Source organism: Barbus barbus (assembly GCF_936440315.1).
Source record: "Barbus barbus genome assembly, chromosome: 33".
Taxonomy (NCBI): domain Eukaryota; kingdom Metazoa; phylum Chordata; class Actinopteri; order Cypriniformes; family Cyprinidae; genus Barbus; species Barbus barbus.
Genome location: NC_136761.1, coordinates 29,025,441 through 29,045,435, shown reverse-complemented (window position 1 = coordinate 29,045,435; position 19,995 = coordinate 29,025,441). Strand labels below are relative to the sequence as shown.

The 19,995-nt window shown below is 36.9% G+C and overlaps 1 protein-coding gene across 2 annotated transcripts in view; it reads right to left on the bottom strand.

Annotated features, from left to right (window-relative positions):
- Positions 1-8,708: 8,708 nt before the first annotated feature.
- LOC306853398 (solute carrier family 2, facilitated glucose transporter member 9-like) overlaps positions 8,709-19,995 on the bottom strand; it is a 42,771-nt gene continuing 31,484 nt past the window's right edge. For both annotated transcript variants that reach the window (XM_079390767.1, XM_079390768.1), the window contains exons 9-14: positions 19,723-19,910; positions 16,986-17,096; positions 15,575-15,676; positions 14,975-15,050; positions 11,661-11,788; positions 8,709-9,987 (exon numbers count right to left, since the gene is read on the bottom strand). In XM_079390767.1, coding sequence (XP_079246893.1) covers positions 9,748-9,987; positions 11,661-11,788; positions 14,975-15,050; positions 15,575-15,676; positions 16,986-17,096; positions 19,723-19,910 — 845 coding nt within the window. In that variant the 3' untranslated portion in view covers positions 8,709-9,747. The remainder of the gene's footprint in view (positions 9,988-11,660; positions 11,789-14,974; positions 15,051-15,574; positions 15,677-16,985; positions 17,097-19,722; positions 19,911-19,995) is intronic.

Below are 19,995 nucleotides of genomic sequence, written 5' to 3'. Positions count from 1 at the left end.
AGTACGAATATCTAAATACTGTTTAATCACAATAGATGCACATTTACTGGAGAAGCAAGCGACTAAAGATATTAAGTCTTGTTTTCTGAAAGACGCAAACAGGAGTGAGTTTTTGCTTAAAACAAGATTTGTCTTTCTGACCCAAATGACTGATTTTTAAATGTTATATATTAGTTAATATTAGTTTGCCACTTTGTTGTGTTTTTTTTGTACTTTTTTTAGGTTTTATGTATATATATATATATATATATATATATATATACGTAAGCTTTTATTTTATTTCAGTTTTAGTTCTTGTAGTACATCAAGTTAAACTGAAAAATAAAATAGCTGCAATAAAAAGGTTTTATATAGTTTTATAATAATTTTTTAATGTTTTTAATTTAATTTCGGTTTTAGGCTAAATGTAATAATCCTGATATCATAAATCATTTTGTTTTTCCAGTAAATGTATTCTGATTTAGATGCTTTTTGATATTTATATTAGAAAACAAGACAGAAATAATAATTCTGTACTGATAGTCTGCGAGCACTTAACACTGATGTAATACAGACTGAAGGAGCAGAAACTAAAGCTGATCAATACTTCAGTGATATCCAGCTGTGACGCTGTAATTCAATCTCGCTCAGATTCCTGATCGTCTGAATGTGAACGCGAGCAAACCACTCTGTCTGTCTGTCTGTGTGTGTGTGAATATGAGTGTGTGTGAATATGAGTGTGTGTGTGTGAATATGAGTGTGTGTGTGTGTGTGTGTGTGTGTGTGTGTGTGTGTGTGAGATTCAGCAGAATATGATCTGATACGCTCTGTCTCTCAGTGACGCTGTGATATAAAATCCTCCAGAAACACTGAAATCATGCAGGACTTCAGTCTCGTTTCTCTCAGACGGGTCGTTGGACATTCAGGGTTTCGTTCAGACGTCTGCGGTGTGTCTCTTGACAAAATACTGGAATATGATGCAGTTCTGACTGAGAGAAAACAGAGATGGTGTTAAAGTCAGGCTCGGGTCAGGAGTTTGGGATGTGATTTGTGTGACCGCACGTTTGCTTCATTTCACTACAGACTGAACCAGCGTGATTCAGTCTGTCCTGCTCCACATCGTCTCTTCCTTCAGTCTAGAGCTCAGAACACATCCTGAACACACATCTAAGAGTTTATTCTATCACACTTTATTAAACTAAACCATTTTATTCCTCTCTGTATTCTCAAGGTTTGTTCTTATATCATTCACACTGATTTATACCACATTTACTCCTAAAAACATGCTGAAAATGTGTTTGTTTTCTGTCTGTTGACAGTATTTTCTGATTTATGGAGTGATACAAAGAAGAGAAATACAAACCTTTAAATCTAATATGACGACAAAATCAGACTAGAATTATGACCCTGACTTTATACAATAATCAGATTTATGTTCTGGAAATTAATGCAAATCCGTGCATATTCAATTAGATAATGAATAATTAGCATTTTTAAACATAACATTTCAGAAATACAAAGGTTTGCAATTCTTAATGTAATCAATCAACTATGTATGGTGATGTATATTATTATGATTATGTATGATCTGGATGTCAACGGTAAGCTTGTTTCTCAGCATCCTTCAAAATATCTTTTGTGTCCAACAGAAGAAAGAAAGCCAAACAGGTTTATAATGACATGAGGAGGAGGGAACGATGACAGAATTATCATTTTAGGGTGAACTATCATTTCAATACAAGAGCTTTACAACAAGCACAACTGAACAGACTCAACACACACACACACACACACACACACACTCTCTCTCTCTCTCTCTCACACACACACACACACACACACACTCTCTCTCTTACACACACACACACTCACACACACACAAACACTCTCTCTCTCTCACACACACACTCTCTCTCTCTCTCACACACACACACACACTCTCTCTCTTACACACACACACACACACACAAACACTCTCTCTCTCTCACACACACACACACAAATATCTGCCAACAGAGTCAGAAAGATAAACTTTATTTACAGTGAAAACAGCTTGATTTTTCTGAATCAAAAAAGAGCATGTTCTTCAGTCATTTTGCTTCTCCAGTAAATGTATTTAAGGGTGTTTAGCTATTTGTACTGGAAAACAAGACAGAAACACTGAGCAAGACGAGTGATCTGAGCTCAGTCTCAGTGATTCTTCATCAGCAGAGCTGCAGAGACTGATGACACATGTCAATCTTTCATTAGATTGTGTAACAGAGCGCTGCAGAGACTGTAATCACTGGATTACTGTGAGCCGCTAATGGAGTCTAATCCACAGAATCATTCAGGAAAACAGCAGCACAGAAACCACAGAGTTCACTCAGAAATCATCATTCATCCTCCACACACCTGACTGTACGAAAATGGACCATGCTTTTATACAGTAACCATGGTTTATGGTTTTCAGAAAAATATAGTAACTACAAAATTAACCATGATTTGCAGTAAAAACCATTCACTAAAAATGTCATTCAATAATCCTTATAAACATCACTAATAATTACAAAGAAATATTATTTTTTAAACATTAAGTTTAGTAGAAAAACTGAAATAGTATTTTCTTGTAAAATGCACTTTATCTGTCGCTTGATTCTCATGATGTTATTTGGCTTTTCTTTTTTTTTGTAGCTATCCTCAAAAACCCCGTTACAGCACTGAGTGAATGAATGGGGAACTGTTCAGCTCGTCCTGATGAAGAACTTGCTCTGATGTTGTGACTTTGTGAGTGTGTTCAGACGTCACTCTCTCGCTCAGATGAATTATTATCAGCTTTAATGTCTCTGGAGAGTGTTCTCTGTAATCACAGCTGTAAGAGAAATCACAGAAACACAGCAGCAGACGCCTCGACCTACAAACACCATCATCTGACCGCAGTCTCCTGAAGAACACCAGAGCCACAGCCAATCACCTGCGAGCGGCTCGCACACACACACACACACACACACACACTCATTATCTGAGAGCTCTGTTGTCTGTCTGTCGTTCAGGATAAACAGGATTCGTCCGTTTTGTTCTCTGTCCTGAAGGCATTAAATCAGTTTTACAGCTGCGTTCACTCATCTTTCTCTCTCTAAATGAGGACAGCGCACACACCTCTGTTGTTCCACATACAGCTAGTTAGAAACTGTAACCTGACACTAACCCATAAACTAACCCAACAAAAAACTCTCTACATTTTTACAATGAAACAAGTTATTTAAAAAAAAAAAAAAATTTTTTTTTTATATATATATACAGTATATATATATAATATAAATTACAATGTCCCCCAAAATAGGTTTGTCCAGTTTAGTTCACTTCCGTACAAATTTAAGTCAAGTCAGCGTTATTTATATAGCGCTTTTAACAATGCAGATTGTGTCAAAGCAGCTTTACAGAATTAAATAGGAAAACAGTGTGTCAGTAATGCAGAAGGACAATAGTAAACACTCGATTTTTAGTTAAAGGGAGAAACCAGGCTCAGTCAGGGGTCAGTTCTCCTCTGGTCAGACGAATCAGCAGATTGTTCCATGCTGCAGCAGAGTCAGATTGTGCAGAGGACTGGTTCCTGTGGTCTTGTCCCGATGGCCGTCTTGGAGACAGGGTCCTCACTGGGGTCTGTCTCTGGGGTCATCTAGGTGTCCTGCTGTAGAGGTCATCTCTAGGTGCTGATCCACCATCTGATCTGGATACAGTCTGGATCTGGGTGGCTACGGTGATCTCGGAATAAGAAAGAAACAGACTAATATTAGCGTAGATGCCATTCTTCTAACGATGTAACAAGTATGTTGTGTGTTATGGGAAGTGTTCCTGGTTCCGGTTGATCTAATTAATGCAGCCTAACAATCCTTTAACGGATTTCAATTATAGAAATGTGATAGTGTATTATGTGTAAGCCAGGTTAAAGAGATGTGTCTTTAATCAATATTTAAACTGAGTGTGTCTGCTTCCCGAACAGTGTTAGGTAGATTGTTCCAGAGTTTGGGCGCTAAATAGGAAAAGGATCTGCCGCCTGCAGTTGATTTTGATATTCTAGGTATTATCAAATGGCCAGAGTTTTGAGATCGCAGCGGACGTGAAGGACTATAATGTGATAAGAGCTCACTCAAGTACTGAGGAGCTAAACCATTCAGGGATTTATAAGTAATTAACAAGATCTTAAAATGTATCCGATGTTTAATAGGGAGGCAGTGCAGTGTTGACAGAACCGGGCTAATATGGTCATACTTCCTGGTTCTAGTAAGAACTCTAGCTGCTGTATTTTGAACCAGCTGGAGTTTGTTTATTAAATGTGCAGAACAACCACCCAGTAAATCATTACAATAATCTAGCTTTGAGGTCATAAACGTATGAATTACCATTTTTGCATTTGACGTTGAGAGCATACAGTTGTGGTCAGAATTATTGGAACCCTTGGTAAATATGATCAAAGACGACTGTGAAAATTAACCTGCTTTGTTAATCCTTTTGATCTTTTATTTTAAAAATTCACAAAAAGCTAACCTTTCATTGGATAATAAGAATTTAAAATGGGGGGAAATATCATTATGAAATAAATGTTTTTCTCAAACACACGTTGGACACAATTATTGGCACCCCTAGAAATTCTTAAGAGTAAAATATCTCTGAAGTATACTCCCATTCATATTCACAATTTTGAGCACTCTAGGGTGATTATGAACATGAAATTATCCAGCCATGGCTTCCTGTTTCACAGAAATATAAATAGGAGGGAAAACAAAGCCCAAATTCCCTTAATCATCATCACGATGAGAAAAACCTAAGAATATATTTCTGATGTGCAGCAAAAGATAATTGAGCTTCACAAATTAGTGAAGTGGCTTTAAGAAAAGAGCTAGAGCAGTGAAAATCCCCATTTCCACCATCAGGGCAATAATTAAGAATTTCCAATCAACAGAAAATGTAATGAAACTGCCTGGAAGAGGACGTGTGTCTATATCGTCCTAATGCACGGTGAAGAGGAGAGTTTGAGTGGCTAAAGACTCTTCAAGGATCACAGCTGGAGAACTGCAGAAAATAGTTGAGTCTCGGGGTCAGAAAACCTTAAAAACAAATTGTCAAACAGCACCTACATCACCACATGTTGTTTGGGAGGATTTCAAGAAACATTCTCCTAGCTCATCCAAAAACAAACTCCAGCATATTCAGTTATCAGACACGACTGGCACTTGTCTGTACAATGTACAATGAAATATACTGCTGTATTTGTGATGTTGTGGGCCTATATTTCTGCTGGAGGTCCTGGACATCTTGTTTAGATACATGGCATCATGGATTCTATCAAATACCAACAGATAAAAAATCAATAAGTGACTGACTCTGTTAGAAATCTTCTAATGGGCCATGTTTGGATCTTCCAACCGTACAATAATCCAAACACAAACCTCAAAAACAACACAAAAATGGGTCACTGAGCACAAAACCAAGCTTCTGCTGGCCATTCCAGTCCTCTGACCTGAACCCTGTAGAAAATCGTCAGCTGAGAATCTGAAGGATCTGGAGTGATTCTGGATGAAGGAATGGTCTCTGATCTCTTGTCAGGTGTTCTCTAACCTCATCAGGCATTATAGGAGAACATTTAGAGCTGTTAAACTGACAAATGGAGGTTTCAAAAAGTATTGAATAAAAAGGTGCCGTTAATTGTGACCAATGTGTATCAGAGAAAAACATTTATTTCATAATGATATTTCCCCCCATTTTAAATTCTTATTATCCAATGAAAGGTTAGCTTTTTGTGATTTTTTTAAATAAAAGATCAAAAGGATTAACAAAGCAGGTTAATTTTCACAGTCTTCTTTGATCATATTTACCAAGGGTTCCAATAATTCTGACCACAACTGTAGGTCGCAATTTAGATATATTTTTGAGATGGAAAAATGCAGTTTTACAGATGCTAGAAACATGGCTTTCAAATGAAAGATTTCTATCAAACAGCACACCTAGGTTCCTAACTGATGAAGAAGAATCGACAGAGCAGCCGTCAAGTGTTCGATAGTGTTCTAGATTATTACATGTGGGGGTTTTAGGTCTGACAATTAACACCTCTGTTTTTTAAGAATTTAGCAGTAAGAAGTTACTCGTCATCCAGTTTTTTATATCGATTATGCATTCCGTTAGTTTCTTAATTTGGTGTGTTTCACCGGGCCGTGAAGAAATATAGAGCTGAGTATCATCAGCATAACAGTGAAAGCTAACACCATGTCTCCTGATAATATCTCCCAAGGGTAACATGTAAAGCGTGAACAGTAACGGCCCTAGTACTGAGCCTTGAGGTACTCCGTACTGCACTTGTGATCGATATGATACCTCTTCATTCACTGCTACGAACTGATGGCGGTCAGATAAGTACGATTTGAACCATGCTAAGGCAGTTCCACTAATGCCAACAAAGTGTTCTAGTCTATTTAAAAGAATGTTGTGGTCGATAGTGTCGAACGCAGCGCTAAGATCCAGTAGCACCAATAAAGAGATACAACCACGATCAGATGACAGAAGCAGGTCATTTGTAACTCTAATGAGAGCAGTCTCAGTACTATGATACGCTCTAAATCCTGACTGGAATTCCTCACAGATGCCATTTTTCTCTAAGAAGGAATATAATTGTGAGGATACTACCTTTTCTAGTATCTTTGACAGAAAAGGGAGATTTGAGATCGGTCTGTAATTAACTAGATCTTTGGGGTCAAGTTGTGTTTTTTTATTGAGAGGCTTAATAACAGAAGGTTTGAAGGTTTTGGGGACATATCCTAACATAAAGTATACTTTCTTGTTTTAAGTATATTTAGATATTTGTACTAGAAAAAGACAAAAACACTGAGGAGGAACATCAAGTTTTGCAGTGAACAAGATTTACTAACAAAACCTCCTTTTGAGGACGGCCTTATTTGTTAACAAAGTATTAAATTAAGTAAATATGTTTTTTTTTCTTCATTGTGAATGTTTTCTGTTAGGGTTGTTATCTCAAATGTGTCTTGATTTAAGAATATATTAATATTTTTTTATACCAGAAAACAAGATGCCTACAAAGTAAGAAAGTCATGTTTTGCAGTGTTGTTTTTCCATCAAGGGTACTGCACTGGAAAAACAGCAATGAAAGAAATAATCAGTAAGACACACAGGAGGTTTTTCTCTCTCATCTGATGGTTGTTGATCATCATCTGTTTATAAAGAGGATCCCGTCTCAAACACACTTCTGATTAACCAGCACTAACTTCAAATGCTGCAGAATCATCTCTGCTGTTGCATTATAGATATATCCAGTGTGTCAGGATCGTTCACTATAGTTCGGTGTTTGTAAAGTCTATTATGCATGTTAACAAAGACGAGAAGACCGTGTCATTTCTCATGTGTTTGACTCTCAGAGATCAGGACGTTCCTGTTTTTCTCACACGTCTCGATTCAGTGAAGATCGACTCGTGTTTCATGAATCCAGTGCCGTGTCACAGCGACCGCTGAATGATTGTGTCCTGCTGCTGTTCTGTGTTTGTCTTCAGTAAAGCAGCGCCTGAGGTCAGATCATGATCCGTGACACATCTCTGTCTTACAAAGAGCCCTATACCATACTTGAGTAAAAGTACAGATACCTTACAGTGACAATTGCTCCAGTACACAAGTCACCGATTCCAAAACAACTCGAGTAAGTCTTAGAGTATCTGATTTTAACAGTACTTAAGTATTTTATGCTAAATATAGGCTCAAAGATGCACTAGTCAAAGAGACGTGCCAGTGAGAAACTGTAACGTTGTGTAGAAGCTGGAGAAAACAGGCAGAGGCAAGGATCTATGTGCAGATATTTCATGGACAAACTAGAACAAACAATCAACCAAAAGCCACAGGGAACAAAGAATAGAATGGCAGGCAAACAAACAACTAACGGCTTGATTTTTACCGTACATGTCTGCCATATGGACATCATCTTGAGAGTCACCACTGTGCATCGTGAAAAGCACTATACAAATAAACTTGAGTTGAATAACATTGAAATAGCATAAGTTAATATTAAGTTAAACATTTACTAATACATTATTAATTCAAATGTAAAGTTGTATCTGTTCAAATTTGTTAATTTACATGAACTAAGATGGACATTTTATTAACTAGCATTAACAAATATATATATATATGATTTATTAGCCATACGCAGGTATTTTGATGATGTTAGGTTTGTATTTCTCTCTTGACGAGTTCATTTATATTCTCATGTCTTTGATTTATATTTATTTCAAGTGATGATTAAAATCATCTAGTGAAGTGTGTTTTACTGGCCGCTGACTCCATTACAGTTTCAACAAAGATTCTGTTCTTTTCAGCTCATTTATTTTGTTGAACCTGAACAAGAAATCTTTAAACATGCTGCTAATAAAATGTTGTTGACCTGAAGCGCTTTCCCAATCTGAACAAACACTCTAATGCTGAACAGTGTGTGTTCCCATCATGCACTGCAGCTTGAAATGTCATGTGCTTCCTGTTATTAAAGCCATGATTGCCTTACGTTTCCTGCTTTAATTAACTGTTGGTTTTCTGTCTCACGGTTCAGAGATTTGACTTCACTTCAGCATCTCTCAGAAGCGCTGGGTTTCATAAATCTGCCTCCAGGTTCAACAGGAAAATAATGGCATAATGTTGGCAGATTGATAAACGCTAAACACTCTTTACGAGAACACTGAAGACGCTGAGATGAACAGAAGAGTTTGAGTCGTCAGAACGTTTATTTAAAAAGTGTCAGATGTTACATACATTTTTCACACTGACAATATTATAGAAAATATATGTATTGTTATTATTAATACAGAGGTAAACTGGAGGCAGAAGCTCAACACTGTTTCTGTCTTGGTTTCCAGTGATTCACTGAATCATCAACTGACTTTAACTGGAAGAATGACGTTTTGTTATTGACTAATTATTTTCCTGTTTGACACGGTAAAGCTGTTTTGACTCGAAACATCCTTAAATCAAAACATTTACTGGAGTGAACTGTACTGGATGAATAATGAAGATGATAAAAACAATAAAATTCGTCAAGTTTATGACTGAAAACAACAAAAATATCTGCCAATAGGGGCAGAAAAATTCATTTTGAAAATAAATGTGTTGAAACTGTGATTTATCTGAAGCTGAATAAATAATCTTTCCATTGATGTATGGTTTGTTATGATCGGACAATATTTGTCTGAGATACAACTATTAGAAAATCTGGAATCTGAGGGAGCAAAAAAAATCTAAATATTGAGAAAATCTCCTTTAAAGTTGTTCAAATGAAGTTCTTAGCAATGCATATTACTAATCAAAAATGAAGTTTTGATATATTTACAGTAGGAAATTTACTAAATATCTTCATGGAACATGATCTTAATATCCTAATGATTTTTGTCATAAAAGAGAAATGTATAATTTTGATCCATACAATGTATTGTTGTCTATTGCTACAGATATACCTGTGTTACTCATGACTGCTTTTGTGCTGCAGAGACACATATTATAAAAGAATTCTCACCTTTTTTTAAGAAAACAAAAGGTAATATCTTGTAATTTTGCTTCTCCAGTCATTGTGTGGTGATTTAAGGATGTTTAGATGCTGGAAAACAGTGTTGTTTAGCTGATCGTGTCTGTGGGTTTATTCTAAACCACTGAGGTTCAAAGCGTTCTTCAGTCATAATGAAGAGCTGGTCATCATTTCCGAAAGGAAACATCAGTCGCACATCATTATATAAACTCCTGCGTGGTTCAGAAGCAGCTCTCCATCTCCACACCATCACTTCTGAGTCCGTTAGCAGCGGCGGTGTCCAGAGCGTCCTTCATCTCTCGCTCCTCGCTCGGCTCCGGGACGCCGTTGATCTTGGAGAAACTCTGGCTGATCTCCATGAACGTCTTGTTTTTGGTCTCCGGCAGAACGACGAGCAGATAAACGGCTCCGGTGGCGCAAACCACCACAAACAGCAGGAACGCAAACGTCTGCAGCGCCTCCTGCACACACACACACACACACACACACACACACACACGTGTTGGTTTTTGTGGTTTATGGGGACTCTCCATAGGCGTAATGGTTTTTATTCTGAACAAACTGTGTGTGCTATTGCCCTACACCAACCCTACACCTAAACTTAGCCCTCACAGGAGACTTTGTGCATTTTTAGATTTTCAAAAAAACACCATTTAGTATGTTTTTTAAGCCTTTTGAATTACGGGGACATAGGCAGTGTCCTCATAAACCACCTTCATATTGTAATACCTCTGTCATACCCATGTCATTATACACATTTGTGTCCTCATAAACCACATAAACATGGACACACACACACACACACACACGCATTTCTAAACTGTAAAAGCTACAAGCAGAGATTTTGGGATAAACTGCAGCATCCTTACAGTGGATAAAGTAATTAATTTAGGGATTAAATTAAAAAAAATATTATTATAATATTATCTTAAAATAATTAAATAAAAACAAAATAAATTATTAATTATGTTTTCTTATTTAATTATAGTAATTAAACTGAACTTAATTTCAGAATTTAACTTAGGGATAAAATCAATTAAAATTTAATTATTAACTATTATTTATTTATTTACTACTTAATTATAGCAATTAAATTAAAATAATAAATATTTTAGATATAAAATAATTAAAATTTAATAATTTACTATTATTTATAGCAGTAAAATTTTAATTTACAAATTTATAGCAGTTCAATTAAAATAAAATAAATTAACTATTAATTATTTATTATTATTCAATAGTAGGAATTTTAAATAAAATTATTTTAAGGATAAAATAATTACATTAAATGTTTATTTATTATTATTTAATTACAGTAATTCATTTCAATGACAGTAATTATCTTAAAGATAAAATAATTGATTTACTCTTTTTTTATTAATTATAGTAGTGAAGTCAAGTCAGCTTTATTTATACAGTGCTTTTAACAATACAGATCATGTCAGAGCACTTAACAGTATCAGATTGGAGGATAGAGTGTCAGTAATGTATAATAATTAGATTAAACACTCAATTTTCAGTTAAAGGCATTTCATTATTGAATTCAGAGATGTCATTGTCTAGCTCAGTTTAGTTTAAATAGTATCTGTGAAATCAAATTGACGATAATCGCTGGAAATGAAGTGTCCCCAACTGAGCAAGCCAGAGGCGACAGCGGCAAGGAACCAAAACTCTCTCTGAGACAGAATGGAGGAAAACAACCTTGGGAGAAACCAGACTCAGTCGGGGCCAGTTCTCCTCTGGGCAGGATATTATTAGTAATTAATTAAATTGAAATAATTACAGATAATAATTATTGCAGAATGGATGGGTGGACAGATGCTGTCTATGTAGTGGACTGAATCAAATAGGATTTGCTCTAGTAATCTAGTAAACTCAGTCATGCATGTTTGAAGACACATGTCTGAAATATTCATATTTCTATGTGTAAAGCTGCAGAAGCACAGTGTTGCGTGGAGCAGTGAGTGATTCAGCTGCAGCAGAGACATTCAGATGCATTAAAGAGAATAAAAGTGCTTTTCTGTGTCATGCTCTGACCTGCAGTGGATTATAGGAATCAGATTATACGTGCAAGACTGAAGGCCTCACATCACCCTCACACAGCGTGTGTGTGTGTGTGTGTGTTTACTCTCACCTGTATGAAGGGGAACAGGAGTCCCACAGCGAAGTTTGACAGCCAGTTGACGGTTCCTGCGATCATGAACGCGGCCGGACGATACGACTGTTCAAACAGCTCCCCCGTCAACACGAACGGCACACCGCCTGACACACACACACACACACACACACACACACACACACACACACACACACACACACACATCAGTGCATCAAACTCATGATCACAGCAAACACAGGCTGATCTGTTATTAATCAAACAAAGTATTTTTTAAGGACAGTAACTACAGAATCACAATACAGTAATTCTGTCTAAAATCACAGAGCTTACTCATTCAGAAGAAAGCCATAGCCTCTATAACAGTTTTTTCAACTGCTCACACTCACAATCTTTACGTCACACAATTTCTGAAAGCTGACACAATTCTCTATGTAACACACAAATCTAACAGGAATTAATATTATGGCAAAGGTGTTTGCAAATGTTTGCTTTTGAGATGTGTTTGTGATATTTTGAATGCAGTGCTTCGTTTTGCAAGAGATGTGAGGTATTTTGCATTTTGTGTTCAGTTCTTGGATTTGTGTGCGAGCAGTTGACTGTAAACTGTAAATGTAAAAAAAAAAATTTGACATCCAAGATCTTACATCAGCTAAGCATGCAAGCAAGGTTTCTAAACCTTTTTTGTCATTGTGTTTTAAAGGTAAATAGATTTGGGTGTCATCTGCATAATGAAAGGACACTCCATGCTTCCTAAAAATTGAACCTAGTGGAAGCATGTCCAGTGAAAACAAGATGGGAGCCAAAATAGAGCCTTGAGGAACACCACAGGTAAGAGGTGCTACAGATGAAACAGCACGATCAATACCTACTGAGAAAGTTTAATTACTAAGATAAGATCTGAGCCAGCTCAGGGAACTTCCTTGGATGCCACACACTGAGGCGCGATAAAAGAATGCAATGCTGCATGTGCTTTACTGAACCAATCATAGCTTTAGAATAGGCCTATAAACACACATCTACACAAGCTTGATGTGTTTCTTTTCTTCTGTACTGTGTTATACTGTATTCACAAACACTAATGCTTACAATAAAACAAATTTGGTTTCAATCTTGGTTTCGTGTTTATCGTGAATTTTTCAACATTTTTCTGCCAATTACTTTCAATCTTTACAGAATGCACACAGGAGCTCATGAAAGAAGAGATTTAGGTTTTGAATAACCGCGTGTCTATGATATATCCAACAATATAAAAACAATATATTTTTAGTATCTGTGTCTGATTTTTATTATCGGTGTCTTGTCGCTGTCATTCTGTTGCACTGTGGAGCTTCTGCCACCAAAACAAATTCCTCGTCTGTGCAAACATACCTGGCAATAAAGCTCATTCTGATTCTGATAATATTGTGGCAAAGATGTGTTGCAACGTAAGAAATGTTTGCTTTTGAGATGTGTTTGTGATATTTTGAATGCAGTGCTTCATTTTGCAAGAGATGTGAGGCATTTTGCATTTTGTGTGCAATTCTTGGATTTATGTGTAAAGTTTTGAAAAAAAGAGGCAAAGTTTTGAATGTAAGCAGCTGAAAAAAACCCAGTAAATGAACAGTTTCACTCAATAACTGCTAATGAAATCAGGAGAATGTTGAACTCTAAAAGCCCCGTTCACACCAAGAACGATCACTATAAAGATAACGATATTAGCGTCCACACGAGCAGATATTAGCGTCCACGCTCGTCTGTCGCTTTAAATTCTCGAGCTCGTTATAGCAGCATGGATTCTGATTGGCTGTTAATGTTTGTATCGTTCATCAGCTGGAAAAAATCAATCTGAAAGTGATTCCAACAAAATAGTTCCTGTGTGCCTTTATCGTTATAGCTGTGATGTGGACTCTGCTATTCTCTAATACTCAGAACAATATTTACAGCTATTTCTTTATTGTTCTTGTGCTTGGTGTGAACAGGCCTTAAATCTTACTCTCGCTTACAACAAAACTGACCAAATCTTGTGATCAGTTCAACACTCAGCTTTTTAATTGCCTTTTGAGAATCATTTACTCGCGCTTTGAACAAAACAAACAAAAAAACAGCAAACTGACCAACATTTAGATCTCTTATTAAAACAGAACCAATCAATATTTATAATTCTAAACAGAACAATACAAACCATCATTTACATCTCTTAAAGTAACAAAATCACCTAATATTTGAATCTCTTAACAGAACAGAATAACTAATATTTTAAAACCTTTTCATTGAATGAAACAACCAATTTTTTAATTTCTTAATGGAACAAAATGTTTCGTTCAGAACTCTTCAAAATCGTATTTAAATCTCCTAACAGAACACACAATTGAATTAAACCGGCCATCTCAGTCCAATGTCATCATCAGTGCTGAACATCATCATAGCATATCAGTCAGTCTTTACAGAGATTTTCAAACTGTAATCTGAAATTTCTTAAAATCAGAAGAAACAAACAAAAAAGCAGTGTCTTACATAAGACTGAAAAGATCCACAAATCAGGGTGGATCCAAGTGTGTGTGTGTGTGTGTGTGTGAGAAAAACAAACAAACGAATGAGTGAGGAACATTAACACAGATTTGATGCATAGACACACACACACACACACACAATGAATCAGTGTAATGGAGGAATGAGAATGAAACCCTGAGAGAGATCAGCCCTCCCTCCAGCCGTCTGTCTCTGTCTGTGTGTGTGTGTGTGTGTGTGTCTAGTCTCTGTCCTCACGGCTCGTGTCCTGAGGATTGGACAGGGATTGAGCCGCACATCTATTTTTAAAAATCTGCTTTAATGTTTTTTGGACAGCAGGAAACATTTGACTTCCTGCACATCTGGATCAGTCACTTAATAACACAATGACCACAACCACACACACACACACACACACACACACGTGCACTCAGGTGAGGCTGACACCTGTCTGTCCATCATGATTCTCTCTCTCTCAGAGGTGTGTGTGTGTGTGTGTGTGTATGCGTCTGACATTAATAATTATGTCTGCCATCCAGTCAGGTCAGGAGACAGTGATGTAAATGAGATGCAAACCATCGGAGGGAAACAGTGACAGTTTCTGGATTCATATTCATATGGCTGTTCACTTCATTTCCTACTGTATATTAAAGTGAGTTATTAGAGATTCAGCATCGTTTCGTCCTTCTGAAGGTCAATGAGAGCGAGAGCTGGATACACGCCTCCAAATCAATGACTTATTCAGACAGACGAGGAACGGCTCCTTTATAATCTTATTATCAGAACTGACCCAGAGCAGTGACCTTTGACCTCCGACACATGATGAACACACACGTCTGTACCTGGACCGGAGCAGAAGGAAGCAATCAGAAGCAGAATGGAGGTGAAGCTGAGATACGGCATCCAGGAGAACCTGTCCTACACACACACACACACACACACACACACACACACACACACACGGCTTGAGATCAGAGTGATAAATGTGAAAACCAGTCATAAGGGTCAATTTTTTTGTGAAATTGAGATGTATACATCATCTGAAGCTGAATAAATAATCTTTCCATTGATGTATGGTTTGTTAGGATAGGACAATATCTGTCTGAGATACAACTATTAGAAAATCTGGAATCTGAGGGAGCAAAAAAATCTAAATATTGAGAAAATCTCCTTTAAAGTTGTTCAAATGAAGTTCTTAGCAATGCATATTACTAATCAAAAATGAAGTTTTGATATATTTACGGTAGGAAATTTACTAAATATCTTCATGGAACATGATCTTAATATCCTAATGATTTTTGTCATAAAAGAGAAATGTATAATTTTGATCCATACAATGTATTGTTGTCTATTGCTACAAATATACCTGTGTTACTGATGACTGCTGTTGTGCTGCAGGGACACAGATGTGTGTTTAGTGTGAGGATGTGACTGTGATTTACCTGATAATGCAGGAAGACTGTGAGGAGACTGAAGAAAACAGCCATGGCTGAAAAACCGAAGATCAGTAACGGCCTCCGACCGACTTTCTCAATCACTAAACCCTGAAACACACAGCGCTTCATTTCAGTTTAATCTGCACTGCTACAATCACTCTCAGTGCTGTTACTGGCACAAACCACCTCGGCAAATATACATGAAGCGTCACTGATTGTAAATAAATTACATGAATTAAATACAGTTTTAAATGTCTATTTATTTTTCTATTTTAAAATAATTAATTTTATTTGACAACATTTAAAAACAGGAATTACATAAAGAGTTTTAATATGTCTATTTATTTTTCCATTTAAAACCACAATTTATTATTTTATTGAACTACATCCTGTAATGTTAATTACATTAACAATGATATTTGACCAATTTAAAAAGAACCTGTTTTGTTTAGAAACATTTTAAAGCATGAACTACATAAACAGTTTTAGACGTCAACTAAGTATTCAATTTTAAAATGGCTTAAATTATTATTTTAACTACATTCAATAACAAATTAAATATTTTTATATTACAGTTTAAAATTAATTTATTACTTTATTTTACATTATTTTAAAACATTTTTACTATGTCTATTATTTTCCATTTAAAATGGCTTAATTTATTATTTCATTTAACTTCATTTTATAACATGAAGTCAGACATCAGGTATCACACACACACACACACACACACACACACACACACACACACACACACACACGTTTGCTTAAGCTAAGTGGGGACATTCCATAATAATGGTTTTTATACTGTACAAACCGTATGTGCTATTGCCCTACACCTAAACCTACCCCTCACAGGAGACTGTGCATTTTTACAATTTCAAAAAAAACTTTTAGTTTATTTTTAAACCCGTTTTACAAATGAGGACGTCCCCAAAGGGAGGTTTTTGGATATTTTGTCAGGGTTACCTCAATTTTGGGTATGAATTTGTCCCCAAAATATGGTTAAGTAGGTACACACACACACACACACAATTAGTGGATGATGCTGATATAGTTAGTAATGAACTAGACTCGATCTCTGCTCGTGTTCTGCTGGACGTTTATTTGTGATCAGAGAGCATCATGGGAGTATCACTATCACTATCACACTCACTCTGCTCCATTGTGCTGCTAATGCAGAATTCCCATGATGCTCTCTGATTCAGGCTGACCGGCCTGTGATTTCCCAGGAGCACACGGCTCTTCCCTTCTCCCTAAACTCATTACAGCACATCATTCCACAACACGGACGCTTTCAAAGCAGGATAATATGAGAATCGATGAGGCTGAGCTCAGTGTGAGCTGTAAAGCAGAAGACAGTAGAGGGATTGTTCAGATCAGGTCAGTGATGACTGGATGGGTCTGGTTCTCTCACCGATACGATGGCGGCCAGCGTCTCGATGCCGCCGGTGCTGAGCGTGATGTACGGGATCAGCGTCTGCTGGAAACCTGCCTCCTGGAGGATCCCGTTCGTGTAGTACCAGATCTACAGGACCAAACACATACTAACTCAAACACTTCATCATCATCATCATCCTGCTGCTTCCTTCATCCTTTCATCTGTCTGTCAGATCAGTGTTTATTAACCCTATCAAGCTGCTGGATCATTTCTGATACGTGCATTTCCTAGAAATGATCAAACTTTGCTGTTAAAGCTGTTTCTCACTCAATCTACTCCATTTTTCTGTCGGATGGGATAGTTTAGAGTTTATATCCAGTAAAAGCTCTTTTAATGTAATTGTAGAAACATCCAGCTTCAGCGGCTGCTTCTCGTGTCAAATCTTGACTGATTTTGATCAAGTTAATGTCAGAATAACTGCGCTCATATTTCCAGATGAACACTTACTGGACTGAAGCAGCTCGGCTTTACGTGATTCTCCATCAATCATTTTTTTACATCGAGTCATTTTAGTTTTCCTAGTTATTCACTGTTAATCACACAACTGTTCAAAAGTTTGGGGGTCATTGGAACGTCTTTTGAAAGGAATTAATGATTTTATTCATCAAGGATGCATTAACCCTTGTGCGACCTTATGGACATTTTTGTCCATTTCAGTTTTGTTTTTTGTTATAAGTGTGCCTGTGTTAATGCCAACTGCATACATTTTGGCTCAGGGTGTTAATTTTTTATTATTTTAATATTTCACCCTCATTTCCTTCAAAAAATAAATTTTACCCTCCGTACAAAAAATACTCACACTCAGGACCTTAAGGACAAAATGTCCCCATTAAAACCCATTGATGCAATTTTTGTTAATAGGCTTTCATTCTGCCGGCAAGGTTTCAAAATTGCTTTTTTTGCTATTTTTTACCAGATGGTGCCATTTTTTTCAGGTTTGGTCTATAAAGGGATTTTCTAGCAGGTTTAGAGTTCAACATGTTTCATATATAAAATATTGTTCATAAATCATTTTCAGAAACTTAAACCTGTATAACTTTTTTTGTTTCACTTTTTTTTTTACTTCAACAATAATCTGTCATGGGTCTTCTTTAAAATGAGACCACACTTAAGTCTCTGCTCCCAAGCTTCCAGTTTTTATGACCGTTTTTTTTTGACATGGACATTTTTGTCCACTTTGGACCGAAGTGTAACTTTTTTTAATTGATGCACAAGGGTTAAATTGATCAAAAGTGTCAGTAAAGACATTTACACACGTGGTCAGAATTGTTGGCACCCTTGGTAAATATGATCAAAGAAGGCTGTGAAAATTTATCTGCATTGTTAATCATTTTGAGCTATTTAAAAAAAAAAAAAAAAAAAAAAAAAAAAATCACAAAAATCTAACCTTTCATTGGAGAATAAGAATTTAAAATGGGGGGGAAATATCATTATGAAATAAATGTTTTTCTCTAACACACATTGGCCACAATTAACGGCACCCTTTTATTCAATACTTTTTAAAACCTCCATTTGCCAAAATAGTATAGGAGTTTTCTCCTATAATGCCTGATGAGGTTAGAGAACACCTGACGAGAGATCAGAGACCATTCCTTCATCCAGAATCACTCCAGATCCTTCAGATTCACAGCTTCTTCTCTTCAGTTCACACTCATTTTCTACAGGGTTCAGGTCAGAGGACTGGAATGGCCAGCAGAAGCTTGGTTTTGTGCTCAGAGACCCATTTTGGTGTTGTTTTTGAGGTTTGTGTTTGGATTATTGTACGGTTGGAAGATCCAAACATGGCCCATTAGAAGATTTCTAACAGAGTCAGTCACTTGTTGATTTTTTATCTGTTGGTATTTGATAGAATCCATGATGCCATGTATCTAAACAAGATGTCCAGGACCTCCAGCAGAAATATAGGCCCACAACATCACAAATACAGCAGTATATTTCATTGTACACATGGGGTACTTTTTATCCCTGTGTTCACCAAACCCATCTTGAGTGTTTGCTGCTAAAAAGCTCATTTTTTAGTTTCATCTGACCATAGAAGCCAGTCCCATTTGAAGTTCCAGTCGTGTCTGATAACTGAATATGCTGGAGTTTGTTTTTGGATGAGCTAGGAGAATGTTTCTTGAAACCCTCCCAAACAACATGTGCTGATGTAGGGGCTGTTTGACTATTTATTTGAAGATTTTCTGACCCCCGAGACTCAACTATTTTCTGCAGTTCTCCATCTGTGGTCCTTGGAGAGTCTTTAGCCACTCAAACTCTCCTCCTCACCGTGCATTAGGACGATATAGACACACGTCCTCTTCCAGGCAGTTTCCTAACATTTTCTGTTGATTGGAAATTCTTAATTATTGCCCTGATGGTGGAAATGGGAATTTTCACTGTTCTACCTCTTTTCTTAAAGCCACTTCACTAATTTGTGAATTTATCTTTTGCTGCACATCAGAAATATATTCTTTGGTTTTTCTCATTGTGATGGATGATTAAGGGAATTTGGGCTTTGTTTTCCCTCCTATTTATATTTCTGTGAAACAGGAAGCCATGGCTGGATAATTTCATGTTCATAATCACCCTGGAGTGCTCAAAATTGTGAATATGAATGGGAGTATACTTCAGAGATATTTTATTCATAAGAATTTCTACGGGTCAAGAATTTCTCTCATGACCCCAAACTGTTGCCCATTAGTGTGTGTGTGACTGTTCATGATAAACTCACAGCGTTGAGTCCGCAGAGCTGATAGCAGCTCATGACGACGATCACCGTGATCAGCTGCCAGCGGAGCGACCGCTTCCGGAAGAGATCGAGCACCGATGACGTCCTCTGAGTGTTCTGAGAGCGACTCTCAGCGTGCACCTCCTCCAGCTCACGAGCCACGTCTGACCGGCCCAGGAACGCCTGGAACGCTGAGACACACACAAAGACACGTACACACACACAGGATCAGTCATTGCATTGCATTATATGTTTGGATCATTTCATTCTCATCTT